Source organism: Eleutherodactylus coqui, chromosome 4 (assembly GCF_035609145.1).
Source record: "Eleutherodactylus coqui strain aEleCoq1 chromosome 4, aEleCoq1.hap1, whole genome shotgun sequence".
NCBI lineage: Eukaryota > Metazoa > Chordata > Amphibia > Anura > Eleutherodactylidae > Eleutherodactylus > Eleutherodactylus coqui.
Genome location: NC_089840.1, coordinates 161671402 through 161693111, shown reverse-complemented (window position 1 = coordinate 161693111; position 21710 = coordinate 161671402). Strand labels below are relative to the sequence as shown.

Here is a 21710-nt window from a genome sequence, read left to right as displayed (position 1 = left end):
TGAGGTGACCAGAAGAAGATTGAAGAGGAGAAGATGTGGTAAGAAGATTGCCTGGGGAGGAATTGGTAAGTGTTGATTTTTTTTTCCAATGGCAAAACTCCTTTAATTCCTCCCATTCTGTATGTCTTTTTTTATTTTTCTTGCCCAGATGTTGAACTTTGTATTTCTCCTAGTTAAAGACCATTCTGTTAGTCGCTGGCCACTGTTCAAGCTACTCTGTTTTTTTATTTTAATTTTATCTCTCTCTTCTCTAGTGTTAGCTATCCCTCCTAGCTTTGTGTAGTTGGCAAATTTGATCAGTTTTCCCTCAATGCCCTCCTCCAGATCATTTATAGCAATGTTGAACAACACTGGGCCCAAGACCTCAGAGCCTTATGGTACTCCACTTGACAAATTCTTCCAATTGGATGTGCAGCAATTTATGACCACTCTTTGAGTACAATCACTCAGCCAGTTGTGAATCCACCTAACAGTTGCCTTGTCAATCCCATATTTGGTCATTTTTTCAGTAAGTGTGGTATGAGATACTTTGTCAAATGATTTACTAAAGTCAAGATATACTATGTCTACCGCATTTCTCTGATCAACCCAGTTGGTAATTCTGTCATAGAAGGAAATTAGATTTGTCTGGCATGACTTGTTTATTACAAACCAATGCTGGCTCTGGTTATTTACTCCATTCTCATCTAAACACTTGCATATATGTTGTTTTATTTATACCTCCTCAAGAATTTGGTGACAGGCTCTTTCTGTCATGTCCAGGTAGTGCCGCCTTTGGTGTTTTAAAGATGTTTTATTATTTCCTTTAAAGGAAAATACTATTGATGACCTATCATCAACAGTTGATCGGCTGGGGTCCATCGCTCGGCACCCTGACAGATCAGCCGAATGGGTGCATGCTGTCAGCGCCACAATAACACAGAGGTCAAAGCAGAAGTCTCCGCATCAACTTCTGTGTAGTTGCTGGCACCTGTAACTGCAGGCACGGCTCTTATTGATTTTTTTTAATCCCCAGGGACGTAAAAACATGCTTCTTCTGGGGATTAAAGCCCTGTGGGCTGTGGACATGACAGCTCCATGCTGTTGGTTCCCGGAGGTAGCTGACAACCTCGAGCTGTCATGGGGGGGCCGCTGGAAGCCCCCGCTCGGTCATGCGATCGGCACTATCCAATGAATAACGCCGTTCGCATGAATGTAAATAAAGAGTTACAGTTCCAGCTACGCAGTTTCAGCATGTGCAAAAGTCGAGGATTGCCCAAAGGTAGCCGAGTGCAGGGAGATTTCACCGGGGCTGTGGTGAGTGGTCCCTTGTCACGTGATCGCCGTGGATAATGGCGATCACGTAAAACTTAAAAAAATCGGCGATCTGTGAAAGGAGGTGAAACATCTAACCGGAGGCCTTTGCATTTAAACCCAGACGCGATCCTCCTCCACTAACCTTTCCCGGCTTCTGTGCATGTGCCCGCCTGCAAAATGCCGGACACATACTCAGGAGCCTGGGTGGCTCCGGGAAATTTAAATTCTCCTAACTCCCGGCTACCAATGGTCATCAAGAGCCTGGAGCAGTGACCAGTGGCCTTGTTGGGCGGCCCACTGTCACATGATCAAAAGGTAGCAATCCATCATTATGCCGGTCTCACAAGGGCGGATAGGAATTGTGGTTTCTGCATGCGTTTGATCCGCGATAATACATGGTTCAATCAAACACACTGGATTACACAATTCCGCTCACATTAGTAGGTTGGAATTACGTAATTTACTCGCAGAAAACAGAACGCAACATGTTCTATTTTACCGTGGATATCCACAACATAGAGCCCATTGTGCTCCATGGTCGCGGATATACCCGCAGCCTATACACAACTATATGCGTTATTGCTAAGCATCAGTATGGAAAATATAAACAAAAAGGTATACTGCACATCTTTGTGAATACGCAGTTATGCACAGTACATTACACAGTCGTACACAGGACCATGGCCAGGCTTACAGCTGGGTACGCTCATCTTCCTGCAGTTCCAGGAGCAGCTTGTTGAGTATCTTCTGTGTGAGACTGCCGCACCTCAGCAAGCTTACGGAGCATCACAGAGCGACACTTTTTACTCTCGATCCCTGCAGCTGAGGTCAAATAATACCCCCAAAAAAGCCTGGGTGGAAGAGGGATACCCTATTTTATTTCCCCATGTGCCCTTCCCAACCTTGCCTCCATAAATAGCCCTGTATTCAGCCACACGGTTTACATTATTACTTTTATCTAAGATTTAGAGAATGCCAAAAAGGAAAGGGGGGGGGATTATTTTTAGGGAGCCAATGTTTTTTCTTCACCAGTGTGCAATGGCGTAATTTATTCAGTTGTGCCCTGAAATCCAATGGCTGTTCCTTCCATTATAGGCCTAGGCATGTGTCCTATAAGTAGATTGGGGCGACAATGGGTATATTTCTGAACAGGGGTATCCATTTTGGAGAGCAAGTCTTCAATCATATCTGTGCTGTACAAAAAAAAGTGTTTTTAAATTGACATAAATGCCAAAAAAATGAAAATCGTAATTTTTTTCCTTCTGCTTTGCTTAGCTTCATTCAAAAACTGTGGTCAAAATATGCAGTACACCCCTAGATGAATTCGTTAAGAAGTCTAGATTTAAACATTGGGTCATTTGTGGAGGTTCTCTATTGTTTGGGCTGCTTAAGGGCTCAACAAGGATGCAATGGGGCCTAAAACACCTTCAAGCAAAATGTCTGTTCTGAAAGCCACCGGCTGCTCCTTTCAGTTAGGGCCTGTTGTGCATACGGACATAAGATTGGGTCTACAGTGGGTATGTTTCTGAACACAGTACAGAGAGGGGTATCCATTTTGGGGTGCAAGTCTTCATTCATATATGTGCTGCACCAAAAAATGACACAAAAATGTTTTTAAAATGACACAATTTGCAAAAATATTAAAATTGTAATTTTTTTCCTTCTGCTTTGCTAAGATTCATTCAAAAACTGTAGGGTAAAAAAAAACAATACACCCCTGGTTGAATTTATTAAGGGGTCTAATTTTCAAAATGGGGTCATTTGTGGGGGTTCTCTGTCATTTTGGCCACTCAATGGCTCTACAAGTGTGCAGGCCTAAAACACCTTGAAGCAAAATGCCTGCTCCTTTCATTTCGGGCCCCGTTGTGCATAGAGACATAATAATAGGGCCACAATGGGTATGATTCTGAACCCAGGACAAACAGGGTTATCCATTTTGGGGTGTAAATCCTCATTTCATGTGCACTATAGAATAAAAAAATTGCCTTTAAAATGACGTATTTGCAAAAATATGACATTTTATTTTTTTCTCCTCTAAATTGCATTAACGCTTGTAAAAAAAACTATGGAGTCAAAATACTCATAACACCCCTCAGTGAATACATTAAAGGGTGTAATTTTTAAAATGGGGTCATTTGTGGGGGTATCTTCCATTCTGACACCTATGAGCCTTTGCAATCTTGGCTTGGTGCAGGAAAACAAACAGTGTTCCTCAAAATGTTCATAAGTAATGTTACATTTGTATGTTGCCTAAATAGTTAAAAAAGAATAAGTTCTTCAAATGTGCGTCCACAATAAAGTAAATAAATGGAAATATATATCTCATCAAAAATGTGTACAATATGTTTGCAGATATTTGAGATATTGCAATTGAAAATATGAAAAAAATAACAATTTTTTCAAAATGTTTTCAAAATTTTGGCGCTTTTAATAAGTATACACAAATTCTATCAGTCTATTTTTACTACCTAAATGAAGTAACATATGTGGTGAAAAAACAATACCAGAATCACTTGGATATGCAAAACCTTAACGGAGTTATTCTATGTTAAAGTGACACGTCAGATTTCCAAAATTTGGCTTGGTCATTAAGGTGCGAATAGGCTTGGTCACTAAGGGGTTTACTTTTCGGACCCCTCTCTTGACTTAACAATATTGCTAACATTTGATCAAATGTCAGAGTCAGCAAGGCCCTAGCCTGTCCAGGTATTTCATTTGTTTTATTTCTAGCCTAGCTGATACAACTAATAAAGCGCTTGGGACAAAACATGATTGGCAGATGTGTACTCGTATGAGGAATTCTATTCAGCTAAAAGTTTGTAAATTTGGCACATTAAAGGGGTTGTCCCGCGGCAGCAAGTGGGTCTATACACTTCTGTATGGCCATATTAATGCACTTTGTAATGTACATTGTGCATTAATTATGAGCCATACAGAAGTTATAAGAAGTTTTTCACTTACCTGCTCCGTTGCTAGCGTCCTCGTTCCCATGGAGCCGACTAATTTTCGCCGTCTAATGGCCAAATTAGCCGCGCTTGCGCAGTCCGGGTCTTCTTCTATCTTCAATGGGGCCGCTCGTGCAGGATGCCGGCTCCCTGTAGCTCCGCCCCGTCACGTGCCGATTCCAGCCAATCAGGAGGCTGGAATCGGCAATGGACCGCACAGAAGCCCTGCGGTCCACCAAGAGAGAAGATCCCGGCGGCCATCTTCAGCGCGGGGATTCAGGTAAGCACTGTGCGTTTTTTTTTTTAAGTCCCTGCATCGGGGTTGTCTCGCGCCGAACGGGGGGGGGGGGGGGGGTTGAAAAAAAACAAAAAACGTTTCGGCGCGGGACAACCCCTTTAAGCCTTTCCAATCCATTTTTGGATTGAAGGATTCCTTGGGGGCTTGCTGTTCCTGCCATATACAGCAGCGCCATCTGCTGGCCAAAGCCAGTAATTACTTGATGGAACACCTCGAGAGTGGAGCGGGCAGTAGAACGGCAGGCAGAATAGTGTAAGTCTACCCTGTTGGACAACTTTTGGCATCGGAGCTGTACATGCCTCAGTGATTGTGTTGGTAGACATCCAACAGTGGGCTTGAAAGGGTCAACCTAAGTAGCAATGAAGATTGAATAATTTTGATTGTAACTGTAGCTACAATAGAAGTTGTGGGTCTTGCCAAGATCTAAAAAAAATGAATGTTTGGGGGGGGTCAGCATTGTCCCTTTCGTTGCTTTAATAAGCTCCTGTACAGGAGTGTTATATAAAACATTGCAAGTTGATCTGTACTACATGTGTTTGTCCGACCTTAGTGGGGTTTTATTGTCTTACGTAGGGGAATAAATAAAATGAATTTTCACAGCTTCTTTTCATTTTCACAGCTTCTGAAACCCTGCCTTAGGGCTCCTGCACACTTGCGTTTTTCTTGCATTTTTTTTAACGTTAACATTATTCTAATGTTAAAAATGCATCCGACAAAAATCGCTATGCGTTTTTAACATTAGCAAGTCCTATTGACTTTCACGTAAAAAAAAAAAAACGCAGCAAACTCGATTGAGAAAAACGCAAGTGTGCAGGAGCCCTTATTGTAACACGTCTATAATAGAGATTCATACATGTTACAGATTACATCACAGCAGTATGTTATCAGTAATTCATCATTATTTGATGTGTTTTTGCCTCCATATATTTTATTTTCTACTGGACAAATACTGATCCATATTTTACCAATGAAAAATAATAGCAGTATGGAGACAAAAACAGAAGAAATAGGTTATGCTATGTTTTTAAAAATGGCAGTGAAAAATAAGGCCAGGTGAATAGATACATAGAGTTACATTAGCTCTGTATTTTGTACCAGAAATTACGAACCAAATGTAGTGCTAAAATATGCTTGCCTGAAAACGGCCATGGTAGGACTCTAGAGGAACAAATAAATTATGAACTTTTGGAAAAGAAAGATGTTGGTTGTTTGCAATGCATGCCTGTATGCTATCTGAGAACTTCTGGCATGCACTCCTCAAAATGTGTGTAGATCCCGCTTATTGAAAACAGAGCTAAAGTAGGGGGACATTATTGTAGCAAAGAGTAAAAAAAAGTTAAAATAAATGATAAGAATATATACAAAACATAAAACTTATACTGACACTCACACTCCCCCATACTCCTTATTTTCTGTTTGGCCTCAATTACTTTTTTCAGTAGCTGACTAGTTAGATAGCAGGTCAGACCAGTGTCTGCATTTTAAGGTGGGCATGTTTTCTGCGCAATTGAGGCGTGTGTGTGTGTATATATATATATATATATATATATATATATATATATATATATATATATATATATATATATATATATATATATATATATATATATAAGCTGATATACCCGACTTCGCCTGAGTTAACTTGGTACAGGTGTTTACTAGAGATGAGCGAGCACCAAAATGCTCGGGTGCTCGTTACTCGGGACGAAATTTTCGCGATGCTCGAGGGTTCGTTTCGAGTAACGAACCCCATTGAAGTCAATGGGCGACTCGAGCATTTTTGTATATCGCCGATGCTCGCTAAGGTTTCCATTTGTGAAAATCGGGGCAATTCAAGAAAGTGATGGGAAAGACACAGCAACGGATAGGGCAGGCGAGGGGCTACATGTTGGGCTGCATCTCAAGTTACCAGGTCCCACTATTAAGCCACAATAGCGGCAAGAGTGCCCCCCCCCTCCCAACAACTTTTACTTCTGAAAAGCCCTCATTAGCAATGCATACCTTAGCTAAGCACCACACTACCTCCAACAAAGCACAATCACTGCCTGCATGACACTCCGCTGCCACTTCTCCTGGGTTACATGCTGCCCCCCCCCCCCGCACGACGCAGTGTCTACAGCGCACACCAAAGTGTCCCTGCGCAGCCTTCAGCTGCACTCATGCCACACCACCCTCATGTCTATTTATAAGTGCGTCTGCCAGAGGAACTGCAGGCACACACTGCAGAGGGTTGGCACGGCTAGGCAGCGACCCTCTTTAAAAGGGGCGGGGCGATAGCCCACAATGCTGTACAGAAGCAATGAGAAATATAATCCTGTGGCACCGCCATCAGGAGCTGCACATGTGGGCATAGCAATGGGGAACCTATGTGCCACACACTATTCATTCTGTCAAGGTGTCTGCATGCCCCAGTCAGACTGCGGTTTTTTATAAATAGTCACAGGCAGGTACAACAACTCCGCAATGGGAATTCCGTGTGCACCCACAGCATGGGTGGCTCCCTGGAACCCACCGGCTGTACATAAATGTATCCCATTGCAGTGCACATCACAGCTGAGGTAACGTCCGATTAAATGCAGGTGGGCTTCGGCCCACACTGCATGCCCCAGTCAGACTGGGGTTCTTTAGAAGTGTACACATGGAGTTACAACTCCGAGTGGACCGACAGCATGGGTGGGTGCCAGGAAGCCACCGGCGGTACATAAATATATCCCATTGCATTGCCCATCACAGCTGAGGTAATGTCATGTTTAATGCAGGTGGGCTTCGGCCCACACTGCATGCCCCAGTCAGACTGGGGTTCTTTAGAAGTGTACACATGGAGTTACAACTCCCTGTGGACCCACAGCATGGGTGGGTGCCAGGAAGCCACCAGCGGTACATAAATATATCCCATTGCATTGCCCATCACAGCTGATGTAACGTCAGCTTTAATGCAGGTGGGCAAAAAATTAATTGGATTACACTGTAGGCGAGGGCCCCCAAAAATTGGTGTACCAACAGTTCTAATGTACCTCAGAAAAATTGGCCATGCCAACCAAGAGGGCAGGTGAAACCCATTAATCGCTTTGGTTAATGTGGCTTAATTGGTAACTAGGCCTGGAGGCAGCCCAGTTAAAATAAAAATTGGTTCAGGTGAAAGTTTCAACGCTTTAATGCTTCCATCCGCGGGTGCAGCCTACGTATTGCTTAGGTATCGCTGCTGTCTGCTGGTGGAGAAGAGAAGTCTGGGGAAATCCAGGCTTTGTTCATCTTGATGAGTGTAAGCCTGTCGGCACTGTCAATTAACAGGCGGGTACGCTTATCCGTGATGATTCCCCCAGCCGCACTAAACACCCTCTCTGACAAGACGCTAGCCGCAGGACAAGCAAGCACCTCCAGGGCATACAACGCGAGCTCAGGCCACGTGTCCAGCTTCGACACCCAGTAGTTGTAGGGGGCAGAGGCGTCACCGAGGACGGTCGTGCGATCGGCTACGTACTCCCTCACCATCCTTTTACAGTGCTCCCGCCAACTCAGCCTTCACTGGGGACCGATGACACAGTCTTGCTGGGGAGCCATAAAGCTGGCAAAGGCCTTGGAGAATGTTCCCCTGCCTGCGCTGTACATTCTGCCTGATCTCTGCGCCTCCCCTGCTACCTGGCCCTCGGAACTGCACCTTCTGCCACTAGCGCTGTCGGATGGGAATTTTACCATCAGTTTGTCCGCCAGGGTCCTGTGGTATAGCATCACTCTCGAACCCCTTTCCTCTTCGGGTATGAGAGTGGAAAGGTTCTCCTTATACCGTGGGTCGAGCAGTGTGTACACCCAGTAATCCGTAGTGGCCAGAATACGTGTAACGCGAAGGTCTCGAGAAAGGCATCCTAACATGAAGTCAGCCATGTGTGCCAGGGTACCTGTATGCAACACATGGCTGTCCTCACTAGGAAGATCACTTTCAGGATCCTCCTCCTCCTCCTCCTCCTCAGGCCATACACGCTGAAAGGATGACAGGCAAGCAGCATGGGTACCCTCAGCAGTGGGCCAAGCTGTCTCTTACCCCTCCTCTTCATGCTCCTCCCCCTCCTCCTCAATGCGCTGAGATATAGACATGAGGGTGCTCTGACTATCCAGTGACATACTGTGTTCCCCCGCCCCCGTTTCCAAGCGCAAAGTGTCTTCCTTTATGCTTTGCAGGGAACTTCTCAAGAGGCATAGCAGAGGAATGGTGACGCTAATGATTGCAGCATCCCCGCTCACCATCTGGGTAGACTCCTCAAAGTTTCCAAGGACCTGGCAGATGGCTGCCAACCAGGCCCACTCTTCTGTAAAGAATTGAGGAGGCTGACTCCCACTACGCCGCCCATGTTGGAGTTGGTATTCCACTATAGCTCTACGCTGCTCATAGAGTCTGGCCAACATGTGGAGCGAAGAGTTCCACCGTGTGGGCACGTCGCACAGCAGTCGGTGCACTGGCAGAATAAACCGATGTTGCAGGGTCCGCAGGGTGGCAGCATCCGTCTTGGACTTGCGGAAATGTGCGCTGACCCGGCGCACCTTTCCGAGCAGGTATGACAAGTGTGGGTAGCTTTTCAGAAAGCGCTGAACCACCAAATTAAAGACGTGGGCCAGGCATGGCACGTGCGTTAGGCTGCCGAGCTGCAGAGCCGCCACCAGGTTACGGCCGTTGTCACACACGACCATGCCCGGTTGGAGGCTCAGCGGCGAAAGCCAGCGGTCGGTCTGCTCTGTCAGACCCTGCAGCAGTTCGTGGGCCGTGTGCCTCTTCTCCCCAAAGGTGAGTAGTTTCAGCACGGCCTGCTGATGCTTGCCCACCGCTGTGCTGCCACGCCGCACGACACCGACTGCTGGCGATGTGCTGCTGCTGCTGACACATCTTGATTGCGAGACAGAGGTTGCGTTGGAGGAGGAGGAGGAGGGTGGTTTAGTGGAGGAAGCATACACTGCCGCAGATACCAGCACCGAGCTGGGGCCCCCAATTCTGGGGGTGGGTAGGACGTGAGCGGTCCCAGGCTCTGACTCTGTCCCACCCTCCACTAAATTCACCCAATGTGCCGTCAGGGAGATATAGTGGCCCTGCCCGCCTGTGCTTGTCCACGTGTCCGTTGTTAAGTGGACCTTGGCAGTAACCGCGTTGGTGAGGGCGCGTACAATGTTGCGGGAGACGTGGTCGTGCAGGGCTGGGACGGCACATCGGGAAAAGTAGTGGCGACTGGGAACTGAGTAGTGCGGGGCCGCCGACGCCATCATGCTTTTGAAAGCCTCCGTTTCCACAAGCCTATACGGCAGCATCTCCAGGCTGATCAATTTGGCTATGTGCACGTTTAACACTTGAGCGTGCGGGTGCGTGGCGGCGTACTTGCACTTGCGCTCAAACAGTTGCGCTAGCGACGTCTGGACGCTGCGCTGAGAGACATTGCTGGATGGGGCCGAGGACAGCGGAGGTGAGGGTGTGGGTGCAGGCCGGTAGGCACTCGTGCCTGTGTCCTGAGAGGGGGGTTGGATCTCAGTGGCAGGTTGGGGCACAGGGGGAGAGGCAGTGGTGCAAACCGGAGGCGGTGAACGGCCTTCGTCCCACCTTGTGGTGTGCTTGGCTATCATATGCCTGCGCATGCTGGTGGTGGTGGCTCCCCAGCTGATCTTGGCGCGACAAAGGTTGCACACCACTGTTCGTCGGTCGTCAGGCGTCTCTGTGAAAAACTGCCATACCGTAGAGCACCTTGACCTCTGCAGGGTGGCATGGCGCGAGGGGGCGCTTTGGCAAACAGTTGGTGGATTATTCGGTCTGGCCCTGCCTCTACCCCTGGCCACCGCACTGGCTCGGCCTGTGCCCACACCCTGACTTGGGCCTCCGCGTCCTCGCCCGCGTCCACGTCCTCTAGGCCTACCCTTACCCCTCAGCATGCTGTATTACCAGTAGTGCAGAAACAGAACGCTGTAATTAAATGTGACGGTTATTGGCCTGTGGTTGGAGGCTGACTTTGCTTACGGAACGCACAGCAGAGGCAGAAAAGAATTTTGCGCAAGCCTGCTGTAACACTTAGTTGGCTGCGTATGAATTAGGACAACTACCCCCAGCAGAGACCTAGTACACTTGTTTACAGGAATACAGCGGTGATGTAAGAGGCAACACAGAGGCAGAAAAGAATTTTGCGCAAGCCTGCTGTAACACTTAGCTGGCTGCGTATGAATTAGGACAACTACCCTCAGCAGAGACCCAGTACACTTGTGGACAGGAATACAGCGGTGATGTAAGAGGCAACACAGAGGAAGAAAAGAATTTTGCGCAAGCCTGCTGTAACACTTAGCTGGCTGCGTATGAATTAGGACAACTACCCCCAGCAGAGACGTAGTACACTCAGGACGGTCACAGGCAGCCCAAATAGATTTTTTTCCCCAAATGTTTTTGGAAAGGCCCACTGCCCATATACACTAAATATGTCTTCTGTCCCTGCCTCACCACTACTGGCCCTGGACAATGTAAAATTACTTCACAACGCAATGCTCTGCACGGCCGATATACAAAAAAAAAAAAGTGCAACACTGCAAAAAGCAGCCTCCACATTACTGCACACGGTTAGATGTGGCCCTAAGAAGGACCGTTGGGGTTCTTGAAGCCTAATTAGCGTGTTCGAGATGCTCGTTACTCGAGACGAGTACCACGCGATGTTCGAGTTACTTTCACTTTCATCTCTGAGACGTTAGTGCGCTTTTCTGGCCAATAGAAAGACAGGGAAGGCATTACAACTCCCCCCTGCGACGTTCAAGCCCTATACCACCCCCTTGCAGTGAGTGACTGGCGAGATCAGGTGTCACCCGAGTATATAAATCGGCCCCTCCCGCGGCTCGCCACAGATGCATTCTGACATAGTTCAGGGAAAGTGCTGTCTTGCTGGAGTTGCTATAGGGAGAGTGTTAGGAGTTATTTTAGGCTTCAAGAACCCCAACGGTCCTTCTTAGGGCTGCATCTGACCATGTGCAGTACTGTTGAGGCTGCTTTTTGCAGTGTTGCATTTTTTTTTTTTTTTTGTATATCGGCCGTGCAGAGCATTGCGTCCTCAGTCTGCAGTAATTTTACATAGTATAGGGCCAGTAGTGCTGAGGCAGGGACAGTGAAAAAGGTGAAAGACGTATACTGTCTATATAGGCAGTGGGCTTTTCCCAAAAAATTGGGAAAAAACATTCTATTTGGGCTGCCTGTGACCGTCCTGAGTGTACTGCGTCTCTGCTGGGGGTAGTAGTCCTAATTAATACGCAGCCAGCTAAGTGTTACAGCAGGCTTGCGCAAAATTCTTTCCTGGCTCTGCGTTGGCCGTTACATCACCGCTGTCATCCTGTCCAGAGGGAAACAGTCTGCAGTAATTTCACATAGTCCAGGGCCAGTAGTGGTGAGGCAGGGACAGTGAAAGAGATATACTGTCTATATAGGCAATTGGGACAAAAAAATATATTTGGGCTGCCTGTGACCGTCCTGACTGTACTGCGTCTGTGCTGGGGGTAGTTGTCCTAATTAATACGCAGCCAGCTAAGTGTTACAGCAGGCTTGCGCAAAATTCTTTTCTTCCTCTGTGTTGCCTCTTACATCACCGCTGTCATCCTGTCCAGAGGGAAACAGTCTGCAGTAATTTTACATAGTATTGGGCCAGTAGTGCTGAGGCAGGGACAGTGAAAAAGGTGAAAGACGTATACTGTCTATATAGGCAGTGGGCTTTTCCAAAAAAATTTGGGACAAAAAAATATATTTGGGCTGCCTGTGACCGTCCTGAGTGTACTGTGTCTCTGCTGGGGGTAGTAGTCCCAATTAATACGCAGCCAGCTAAGTGTTACAGCAGGCTTGCGCAAAATTATTTCCTGGCTCTGCTGTGCGTTCCGTAAGCGAAGTCAGCCTCCAACCACAGGCCAATAAGCGGCACATTTAATTACAGCGTTCTGTTTCTGCACTACTGGTAATACACCATGCTGAGGGCTAGGGGTAGGCCTAGAGGACGTGGACGTGGATGCGGGCGAGGACGCGGGAGCCCAAGTCAGGGTGTGGGCACAGGCCGAGCTCCTGATCCAGGTGTACCGCAGCCGACTGCTGCGGGATTAGGAGAGGCGCACGTTTCTGGTGTCCCCAGATTAATCTCACAATTAATGGGTCCACGCGGTAGACCTTTATTAGAAAATGAGCAGTGTGAGCAGGCCCTGTCGTGGATGGCAGAAAGTGCATCCAGCAATATATCGACCACCCAGAGTTCTGCGCCGTCCACTGCTGCAACTCTGAATCCTCTGGCTGCTGTTCCTCCTTTCTCCCAGCCTCCTCACTCCATTACAATGACACATTCTGAGGATCAGGCAGACTCCCAGGAACTGTTCTCGGACCCCTGCCCAGAATGGGCAGCAATGGTTCCGAATCCTCTCCCACTGGAGGAGTTTATCGTGACCGATGCCCAACCTTTGGAAAGTTCCCGGGGTCCGGGGGATGAGGCTGGGGACTTCCGGCAACTGTCTCAAGAGCTTTCAGTGGGTGAGGAGGACGATGACGATGAGACACAGTTGTCTATCACTCAGGTAGTAGTAATTGGAGTAAGTCCGAGGGAGGAGCGCACAGAGGATTCGGAGGAAGAGCAGAAGGACGATGAGGTGACTGACCCCACCTGGTTTGCTACGCCTACTGAGGACAGGTCTTCAGAGGGGGAGGCAAGTGCAGCAGCAGGGCAGGTTGGAAGAGCCAGTGCGGTGGCCAGGGCTAGAGGCAGGGCCAGACCGAATAATCCACCAACTGTTTCCCAAAGCGCCCCCTCGCGCCATGCCACCCTGCAGAGGCCGAGGTGCTCAAACGTCTGGCAGTTTTTCACTGAGAGTGCAGACGACCGACGAACAGTGGTGTGCAACCTTTGTCGTGCCAAGATCAGCCGGGGAGCCAACACCACCAGCCTCACCACCACCAGCATGGGCAGACATACGATGGCCAAGCACACCACAAGGTGGGTCGAAGGCCGTTCACCGCCTCCAGTTTGCACCACTGCCTCTCCCCCTGTGCCCCAACCTGCCACTGAGATCCAACCTCCCTTTCAGGACACAGGCACTACCGTCTCCTGGCCTGCACCCACACCCTCACCTCCGCTGTCCTCGGCCCCATCCACCAATGTCTCTCAGCGCAGCGTCCAGCCGGCGCTAGCGCAAGTGTTTGAGCGCAAGTACGCCGCCACGCACCCGCACGCTCAAGCGTTAAACGTGCACATAGCCAAATTGATCAGCCTGGAGATGCTGCCGTATAGGCTTGTGGAAACGGAGGCTTTCAAAAGCATGATGGCGTCGGCGGCCCTGCGCTACTCGGTTCCCAGTCGCCACTACTTTTCACGATGTGCCGTCCCAGCCCTGCACGACCACGTCTCCCGCAACATTGTATGCGCCCTCACCAACACGGTTACTGCCAAGGTCCACTTAACAACGGACACGTGGACAAGCACAGGCGGGCAGCGCCACTATATCTCCCTGACGGCACATTGGGTGAATTTAGTGGAGGCTGGGACAGAGTCAGAGCCTGGGACCGCTCACGTCCTACCCACCCCCAGAATTGCGGGCCCCAGCTCGGTGCTGGTATCTGCGGCGGTGTATGCTTCCTCTACTAAACCACCCTCCTCCTCCTCCTACGCAACCCTTGTCTCGCAATCAAGATGTGTCAGCAGCAGCACGTCGCCAGCAGTCGTATCACGCGGCGTGGCAGCACAGCGGTGGGCAAGCGTCAGCAGGCCATGCTGAAACTACTCAGCTTAGGAGAGAATAGGCGCACGGCCCACGAACTGCTGCAGGGTCTGACAGAGCAGACCGACCGCTGGCTTTCGCCGCTGAGCTTCCAACCGGGCATGGTCGTGTGTGACAACGGTCGTAACCTGGTGGCGGCTCTGCAGCTCGGCAGCCTCACGCACGTGCCATGCCTGGCCCATGTCTTTAATTTGGTGGTTCAGCGCTTTCTGAAAAGCTACCCACGCTTGTCAGACCTGCTCGGAAAGGTGCGGCGGCTCTGCGCACATTTCCGCAAGTCCCACACGGACGCTGCCACCCTGCGCATCCTGCAACATCGGTTTAATCTGCCAGTGCACCGACTGCTGTACGACGTGCCCACACGGTGGAACTCTACGCTCCACATGTTGGCCAGGCTCTATGAGCAGCGTAGAGCTATAGTGGAATACCAACTCCAACATGGGCGGCGCAGTGGGAGTCAGCCTCCTCAATTCTTTACAGAAGAGTGGGCCTGGTTGGCAGCCATCTGCCAGGTTCTTGGAAACTTTGAGGAGTCTACCCAGATGGTGAGCGGCGATGCAGCAATCATTAGCGTCACCATTCCTCTGCTATGCCTCTTGAGAAGTTCCCTGCAAAGCATAAAGGCAGACGCTTTGCGCTCGGAAACGGAGGCGGGGGAAGACAGTATGTTGCTGGATAGTTAGAGCACCCTCCTGTCAATATCTCAGCGCGTTGAGGAGGAGGTGGAGGAGCATGAGGAGGAGGGGGAAGAGACAGCTTGGCCCACTGCTGAGGGTACCCATGCTGCTTGCCTGTCATCCTTTCAGCGTGTATGGCCTGAGGAGGAGGAGGAGGAGGAGGATTCTGAAAGTGATCTTCCTAGTGAGGACAGCCATGTGTTGCGTACAGGTACCCTGGCACACATGGCTGACTTCATGTTAGGATGCCTTTCTCGTGACCCTCGCGTTACACGCATTCTGGCCACTACGGATTACTGGGTGTACACACTGCTCGACTCACGGTATAAGGAGAACCTTTCCCCTCTCATACCCGAAGAGGAAAGGGGTTCGAGAGTGATGCTATACCACAGGACCCTGGCGGACAAGCTGATGGTAAAATTCCCATCCTACAGCGCTAGTGGCAGAAGGCGCAGTTCCGAGGGCCAGGTAGCAGGGGAGGCGTGGAGATCAGGCAGCATGTACAGCACAGGCAGGGGAACACTCTCTAAGGCCTTTGACAGCTTTCTGGCTCCCCAGCAAGACTGTGTCACCGCTCCCCAGTCAAGGCTGAGTTGGCGGGAGCACTGTAAAAGGATGGTGAGGGAGTACGTAGCCGATCGCACGACCGTCCTCGGTGACGCCTCTGCCCCCTACAACTGCTGGGTGTCGAAGCTGGACACGTGGCCTGAACTCGCGCTGTATGCCCTGGAGGTGCTTGCTTGTCCTGCGGCTAGCGTCTTGTCAGAGAGGGTGTTTAGTGCGGCTGGGGGAATCATCACGGATAAGCGTACCCGCCTGTCAACCGACAGTGCCGACAGGCTTACACTCATAAAGATGAACAAAGCCTGGATTTCCCCCGACTTTTCTTCTCCACCAGCGGACAGCAGCGATACCTAAACAATACGTAGGCTGCACCCGCAAATGGAAGCATCGTTCTCTATCACCATCAAAAACGGGGACCTTTTAGCTTCATCAATCTGTGTATTATATTCATCCTCCTCCTCCTGCTCCTCCTCCTGAAACCTCACGTAATCACGCCGAACGGGCAATTTTTCTTAGGCCCACAAGGCTCAGTCATATAATTTTTGTAAACAATTTTTATACGTTTCAATGCTCATTAAAGCATTGAAACTTGCGCCTGAACCAATTTTTATTTTAACTGGGCTGCCTCTAGGCCTAGTTACAAATTAAGCCACATTAACCAAAGCGATTAATGGGTTTCACCTGCCCTCTTGGTTGGGCATGGGCAATTTTTCTGAGGTACATTAGTACTGTTGATACACCAATTTTTTGGGGCGCTCGCCTACAGTGTAATCCAATTAATTTTTAGCCCACCTGCATTAAAGCTGACGTTACATCAGCTGTGCTGGGCACTGCAATGGGATATATTTATGTACCGCCGGTGGCTTCCTGGCACCCACCCATGCTGTCGGTCCACAAGGAGTTGTAACTGCATGTGTCCACTTCTAAAGAACCCCAGTCTGACTGGGGCATGCAGTGTGGGCCGAAGCCCACCTGCATTTAACATGACATTACCTCAGCTGTGATGGGCAATGCAATGGGATATATTTATGTACCGCCGGTGGGTTCCAGGGAGCCACCCATGCTGTGGGTCCACACGAAGTTGTAACTGCATGTGTCCACTTCTAAAGAACCCCAGTCTGACTGGGGCATGCAGTGTGGGCCGAAGCCCACCTGCATTTAACATAACATTACCTCAGCTGTGATGGGCAATGCAATGGGATATATTTATGTACCGCCGGTGACTTCCTGGCACCCACCCATGCTGTCGATCCACACGGAGTTGTAACTGCATGTGTCTACTTATAAAGAAACCCAGTCTGACTGGGGCATGCTGTGTGGACCGAAGCCCACCTGCATTTAATCTGACGTTAGCTCTGCTGTCCAGGGTACTGCGATGGGATAAATTTATGTACAGCCGGTGGATTCCAGGGAGCCACCCATGCTGTGGGTGCACACAGAATTCCCATTGCGGAGTTGTACCTGCCTGTGACTATTTATAAAAAAACGCGGTCTGACTGGGGCATGCAGACACCTTGACAGAATGAATAGTATGTGGCACATAGGTTCCCCATTGCTATGCCCACGTCTGCAGCTCCAGATGGAGGTGGCACAGGATTAGATTTCTCATTGCTTCTGTACAGCATCGTGGGCTATCGCCCCGTCACTTTTAAAGAGGCTCGCTGCCTAGCCGTGCCAACCCTCTGCAGTGTGTGCCTGCGGTTCCTCCTCATGGCAGACGCACTTATAAATAGACATGGGGGTGGTGTGGCATGAGGGCAGCTGAAGGCTGCGCAGGGACAATTTGGTGTGCGCTGTGGACACTGGGTCGTGCAGGGGGGGGGGGGGGGGTTGGGCAGCATGTAACCCAGGAGAAGTGGCAGCGGAGTGTCATGCAGGCAGTGATTGTGCTTTGTTGGAGGTAGTGTGGTGCTTAGCTAAGGTATGCATTGCTAATGAGGGCTTTTCAGAAGTAAAAATTATTGGGAGGGGGGGTGGCCCACTCTTGCCGCTATTGTGGCTTAATAGTGGGACCTGGTAACTTGAGATGCAGCCCAACATGTAGCCCCTCGCCTGCCCTATCCGTTTCTGTGTCGTTCCCATCACTTTCTTGAATTGCCCAGATTTTCACAAATAGAAACCTTAGCGAGCATCGGCGATATACAAAAATGCTCAGGTCGCCCATTGACTTCAATAGGGTTCGTTACTCGAAACGAACCCTCGAGCATCGCGAAAATTTCGTCCCGAGTAACGAGCACCCGAGCATTTTGGTGCTCGCTCATCTCTACTTGTGACCCCTTTACTTTTCCTATTTATGACCTAAAAAATGGTTGTGCTAAATTTAAAGTTTGTACGATATCAGCAAGTAAGAAAATTAGATTAGTTAACATAGTAACATAGTATGTTAGGCTGAATGAAGACAATGTCCATCTAGTTCAGCCTGTTTTGACCCCTCTCTCCTTCTTGATCCAGAAGGCAAAAAAAACCACAACAGGGCAGGTGCCAATTTAGCTCATTTGAAGGTAAAAATTCCTTCCCGACTTCATAATGGCAGTCAGAGTAATGCCCTGGATCAACATTTGAGTTCCTACCTAAATCCAAGACCCGAAACAACAACCCAACTAGCCATCTAATATCTTAATCCTGTAATATCATAGTGCTCTAAAAAGATTTTTGTCCCCTCTTAAACTCCTCTATCGATTTTGCCATCACCACGTCCTCAGGCAGAGAGTTCCACAGTCTCACTGCTCTTACAGTAAAGAACCCCCTTCTGTGTTGGTGATGAGATCTGCTTTCTTCTAGACACAGCGGATGCCCTTTTGTCACCGTCGCAGTCCTGGGTATAAACAGATCATGGTAGAGATCCTTGTGTTGTTCCCTAATGTATTTATACATACTTATTTGGTCACCCTATAACTGTCTTTTTTTCCAGAGTGAATAATCCCAATTCAGCAGCCCCTTCAGCACAAGAGCGTCTAATCCAGGGAGAAGGCTGCTTTGGTCGGCGCCATGGAGACGGGGACGCCAGCACCGGAGGGGGTAAGTGTATAACTTCTGTATGGCCAATATTTAATGCACGATGTATATTGCAAAGTGCATTAATATGGCCATACAGAAGTGCTTAACCCCACTTCCTATCGCGGGACAACCCCTTTAAGTCTACAGTCAATTAGTACCCCCAGGTCTTTTTCATATTACTTTTCTGCAGAGGCCCCCATGCCATCATTTCCCCTCCCACCTCCTGTCACTCACCCCACCGATCTCCAGTGTTCCCTCACTATGCCTGCACTGTCAGTCTCCTCGGTGTTGTGCCCCGGTCCTCTTCCAGTGTCGCTTAACAGGCGTCAGCTCTCACCATGCCTGGATGGATGGATGTACTGGCGCCGGTTAAGGCAGCTCCACTGTCCACTGCAGGAAGAGAAGCATGGGATAAGCACAGCTCCGGTACCCCGCTTTCTGTCTCCCTGGCCAGCAGCGTCCCTTCTTTGCTGGAATCTGCCATCGTTGCTGTCTAATGCTGTTACTCTCGGGGCTTAACACGGAACCTGCAAGACCTGACATGCTGTGTGCAGGGAGCATAAGCCAATCAACTGCTGGGGGTGTCACCTGCCCCTGCCCTGTCACTGACCCAGGTAAACCCATTTCTCCACCCCTAGTTTTGGTGGAGACAAGATGCACCAGTACCAAGATACTTTGTCAAATGCTTAACTAAAGTCAAGCTATACTAGATCTATTGCCTTTCTGTGATCAACACAGTTAATGATTCTGTCATAGAAGGAAATTAGATTCGTCTGGCATGACGTGTTTATTACAAACCCATGCAGGCTTTGGTTAATTATTCAATTTTTATCCAAGTACTTGCATACATGCTGTTTAATAATTTGTTCAGAGATCTTTCCCAGGATAGAAGTCAGGCTCACAGGCCTGTAGTTTCCTGGATCCACCTTCTTCCCTGTTTTTAAGATAGTGACATTTGCACTTTTCCAATCTTCTGGGACTTCTCCTGTTCTCCGGGAATTTTCAAAGATTATGGCAAGTGGTTCAGCAATTACCTTTGCTGCTTCCTTTAGTGTTCTAGGAAGTAACTCATCTGGACCTTGAGACTTGAATTCATTTAAGTTAGCTATGTGTTCCCTCACCATCTCTATCTCTCTGCTTATAAATGGTCTGCATTCTTTTATCCCAATAGTACAGGGCAGATCAGTTGATGTTCCATCTACTTTCTGAGAAACCATATACAAAATAGGAATTTAAAAGTTCATCCTTCTCAACATCATTCTTAACTAGAGATGAACGAACGTACTCGGTAAGGGCGATTTCGCAATCGAGCACCGTGATTTTCGAGTACTTCACTACTCGGGTGAAAAGTACTCGGATGCGCTGTGGGGCCGGGGGTTGCAGAGGGGAGTGGGGGGTAGCAGCGGGGAACAGGGGGGAGCCCTCTCTCTCTCTCTCCCCCCCACTCCCCGCTGCAACCCCCCGCTCACCCACAGCGCACCCGAGTACTTTTCACCCGAGTAGTGAAGTACTCGAAAATCGCGGTGCTCAATTGCGAAATCGCCCTTACCGAGTACGTTCGCTCATCTCTATTCTTAACTAATTCACCATTTTCAACTTGTAAGCATCCAATAGCATCTTTGACTTTTCTTTTGCTTTTGGCATATCCCCACAATCCTTTTTTATTGATTTTGGCCTCTGTTGCAAGCCTCAATTCATTTTTCGCTTTAGCTTTTCTGGCACTTGCCCTACAGTTTCTGCAGACCACATTAAATTCTTCTTTAGATATTCCCCCCTCTTTCCATTTGATAAACATATTTTTCTTCCTTTTTAACGTATGCAAGTTCTGTTTTCATCCATCCTGGTCTCTTTAAATGCTTCCCATTCTTCCTTCTTTTAGGGATTGTTAACGATTGTTCTATGAGAATCTAATTTCTAGAAATGAGCGAGCACCAAAATGCTCGAGTGCTCGTTACTCGAGTCGAATTTTCAGTGATGCTTGAGAGTTCGTTTCGAGTAACGAACCCCATTGAAGTCAATGGGCGACTTGAGCATTTTTGTATATCACCGATGCTCGCTAAGGTTTTCATTTGTGAAAACCTGGGAAATTCAAGAAAGTGATGGGGACGACACAGAAACGGATAGGGAAGGCGAGGGGCTACATGTTGGGCTGCATCTCAAGTTCCCATTAAGCCACAATAGCGGCTTTTATCCAAAATTCAAGGATAGCATGATCACTGCCTCCTAAGGTCCTAGGCACCCTTACTTCCTCAACCAATTCCCCCCTGCTGGTAAGAATTACGTCCAAGATAGCAGATCTCCTTACTCTTCAACCTTTTGGAAGATAAAGTTGTCAGCAAGAGTGGATAAGAATCAATATCTTCTGCTTGTCCAGGTGGCCTATTGTAAATGCCCACAATGATGTTCTATCTGTTGTTCTCTCCTTGTATTCTTACCCAAACAGTTTCTACAGAACTACCATGCTCTGAAGCTGTGGAGATGAATGTTTTCCTAGCATACAATGCAACACCTCTTCCCCTTTTTTTTAGGTCTGTTTCTTATAAATAAGTTATATTCTTCAAGCCTTGTATTCCAATCATGTTTATCATTTCACCAAGTTTCTGTGATGCCTATGACATATTTCTCTTCCTGTGTTAGGAGATCCAATTCTCCTTGTTTGTTTCCCATGCTCTGGATATTTGTGTAGAAACATTTTAGTTTGTGATCGATGTCTCTTGCTGCTCTGCTTTTGCTCTTTATTTCCCTTTCTAATAGCAAGGTTCTCAAATGTATTAATTAGCTGTATATTTTTACCTGGCCTTTCACTTCCCTTCCCCTATTGTTCTGGTTTAAAGCTCTCCTAATGAGTGAAGCAAGGCGCCCACCAAATATATGCTTACCTGTTTTTGTAAGGTGCAACCCATCTCTAGGGGGTCTTATATTACTCAAAATAATGCATGCGTTCAAATCCAAGGATAGAGTTTAACGATCTCTTTATTCCTAACAAATCAGCATATTCCATATAAAACATGGGTCCAATGTTCAATTCCAGTTATAACAATTTATCCATATATCTCTTGCAATGCGTTTTGGCGTGTATAATATACCCTTATCAAGTATAGAAATATCTTAATAACATGCCTATAAATAGTAATATGTACCTGTTATCCTAAATGAATTAAATCCCAACCGCTGCACCATAGCCAG

At 48.2% G+C, this 21710-nt stretch overlaps 1 protein-coding gene across 2 annotated transcripts in view; it reads left to right on the top strand.

Annotated features, from left to right (window-relative positions):
- Nucleotides 1–21710, top strand: part of TMEM273 (transmembrane protein 273) — a 313706-nt gene that overhangs the window by 265947 nt on the left and 26049 nt on the right. The window contains exons 5-6 of one of the 2 annotated variants that reach the window (XM_066598714.1): nucleotides 18439–18545; nucleotides 20968–21052. In XM_066598714.1, the coding sequence (XP_066454811.1) occupies nucleotides 18439–18545; nucleotides 20968–21052 (192 nt within the window). The remainder of the gene's footprint in view (nucleotides 1–18438; nucleotides 18546–20967; nucleotides 21053–21710) is intronic. The other variant, XM_066598715.1, reaches the window with a different exon arrangement.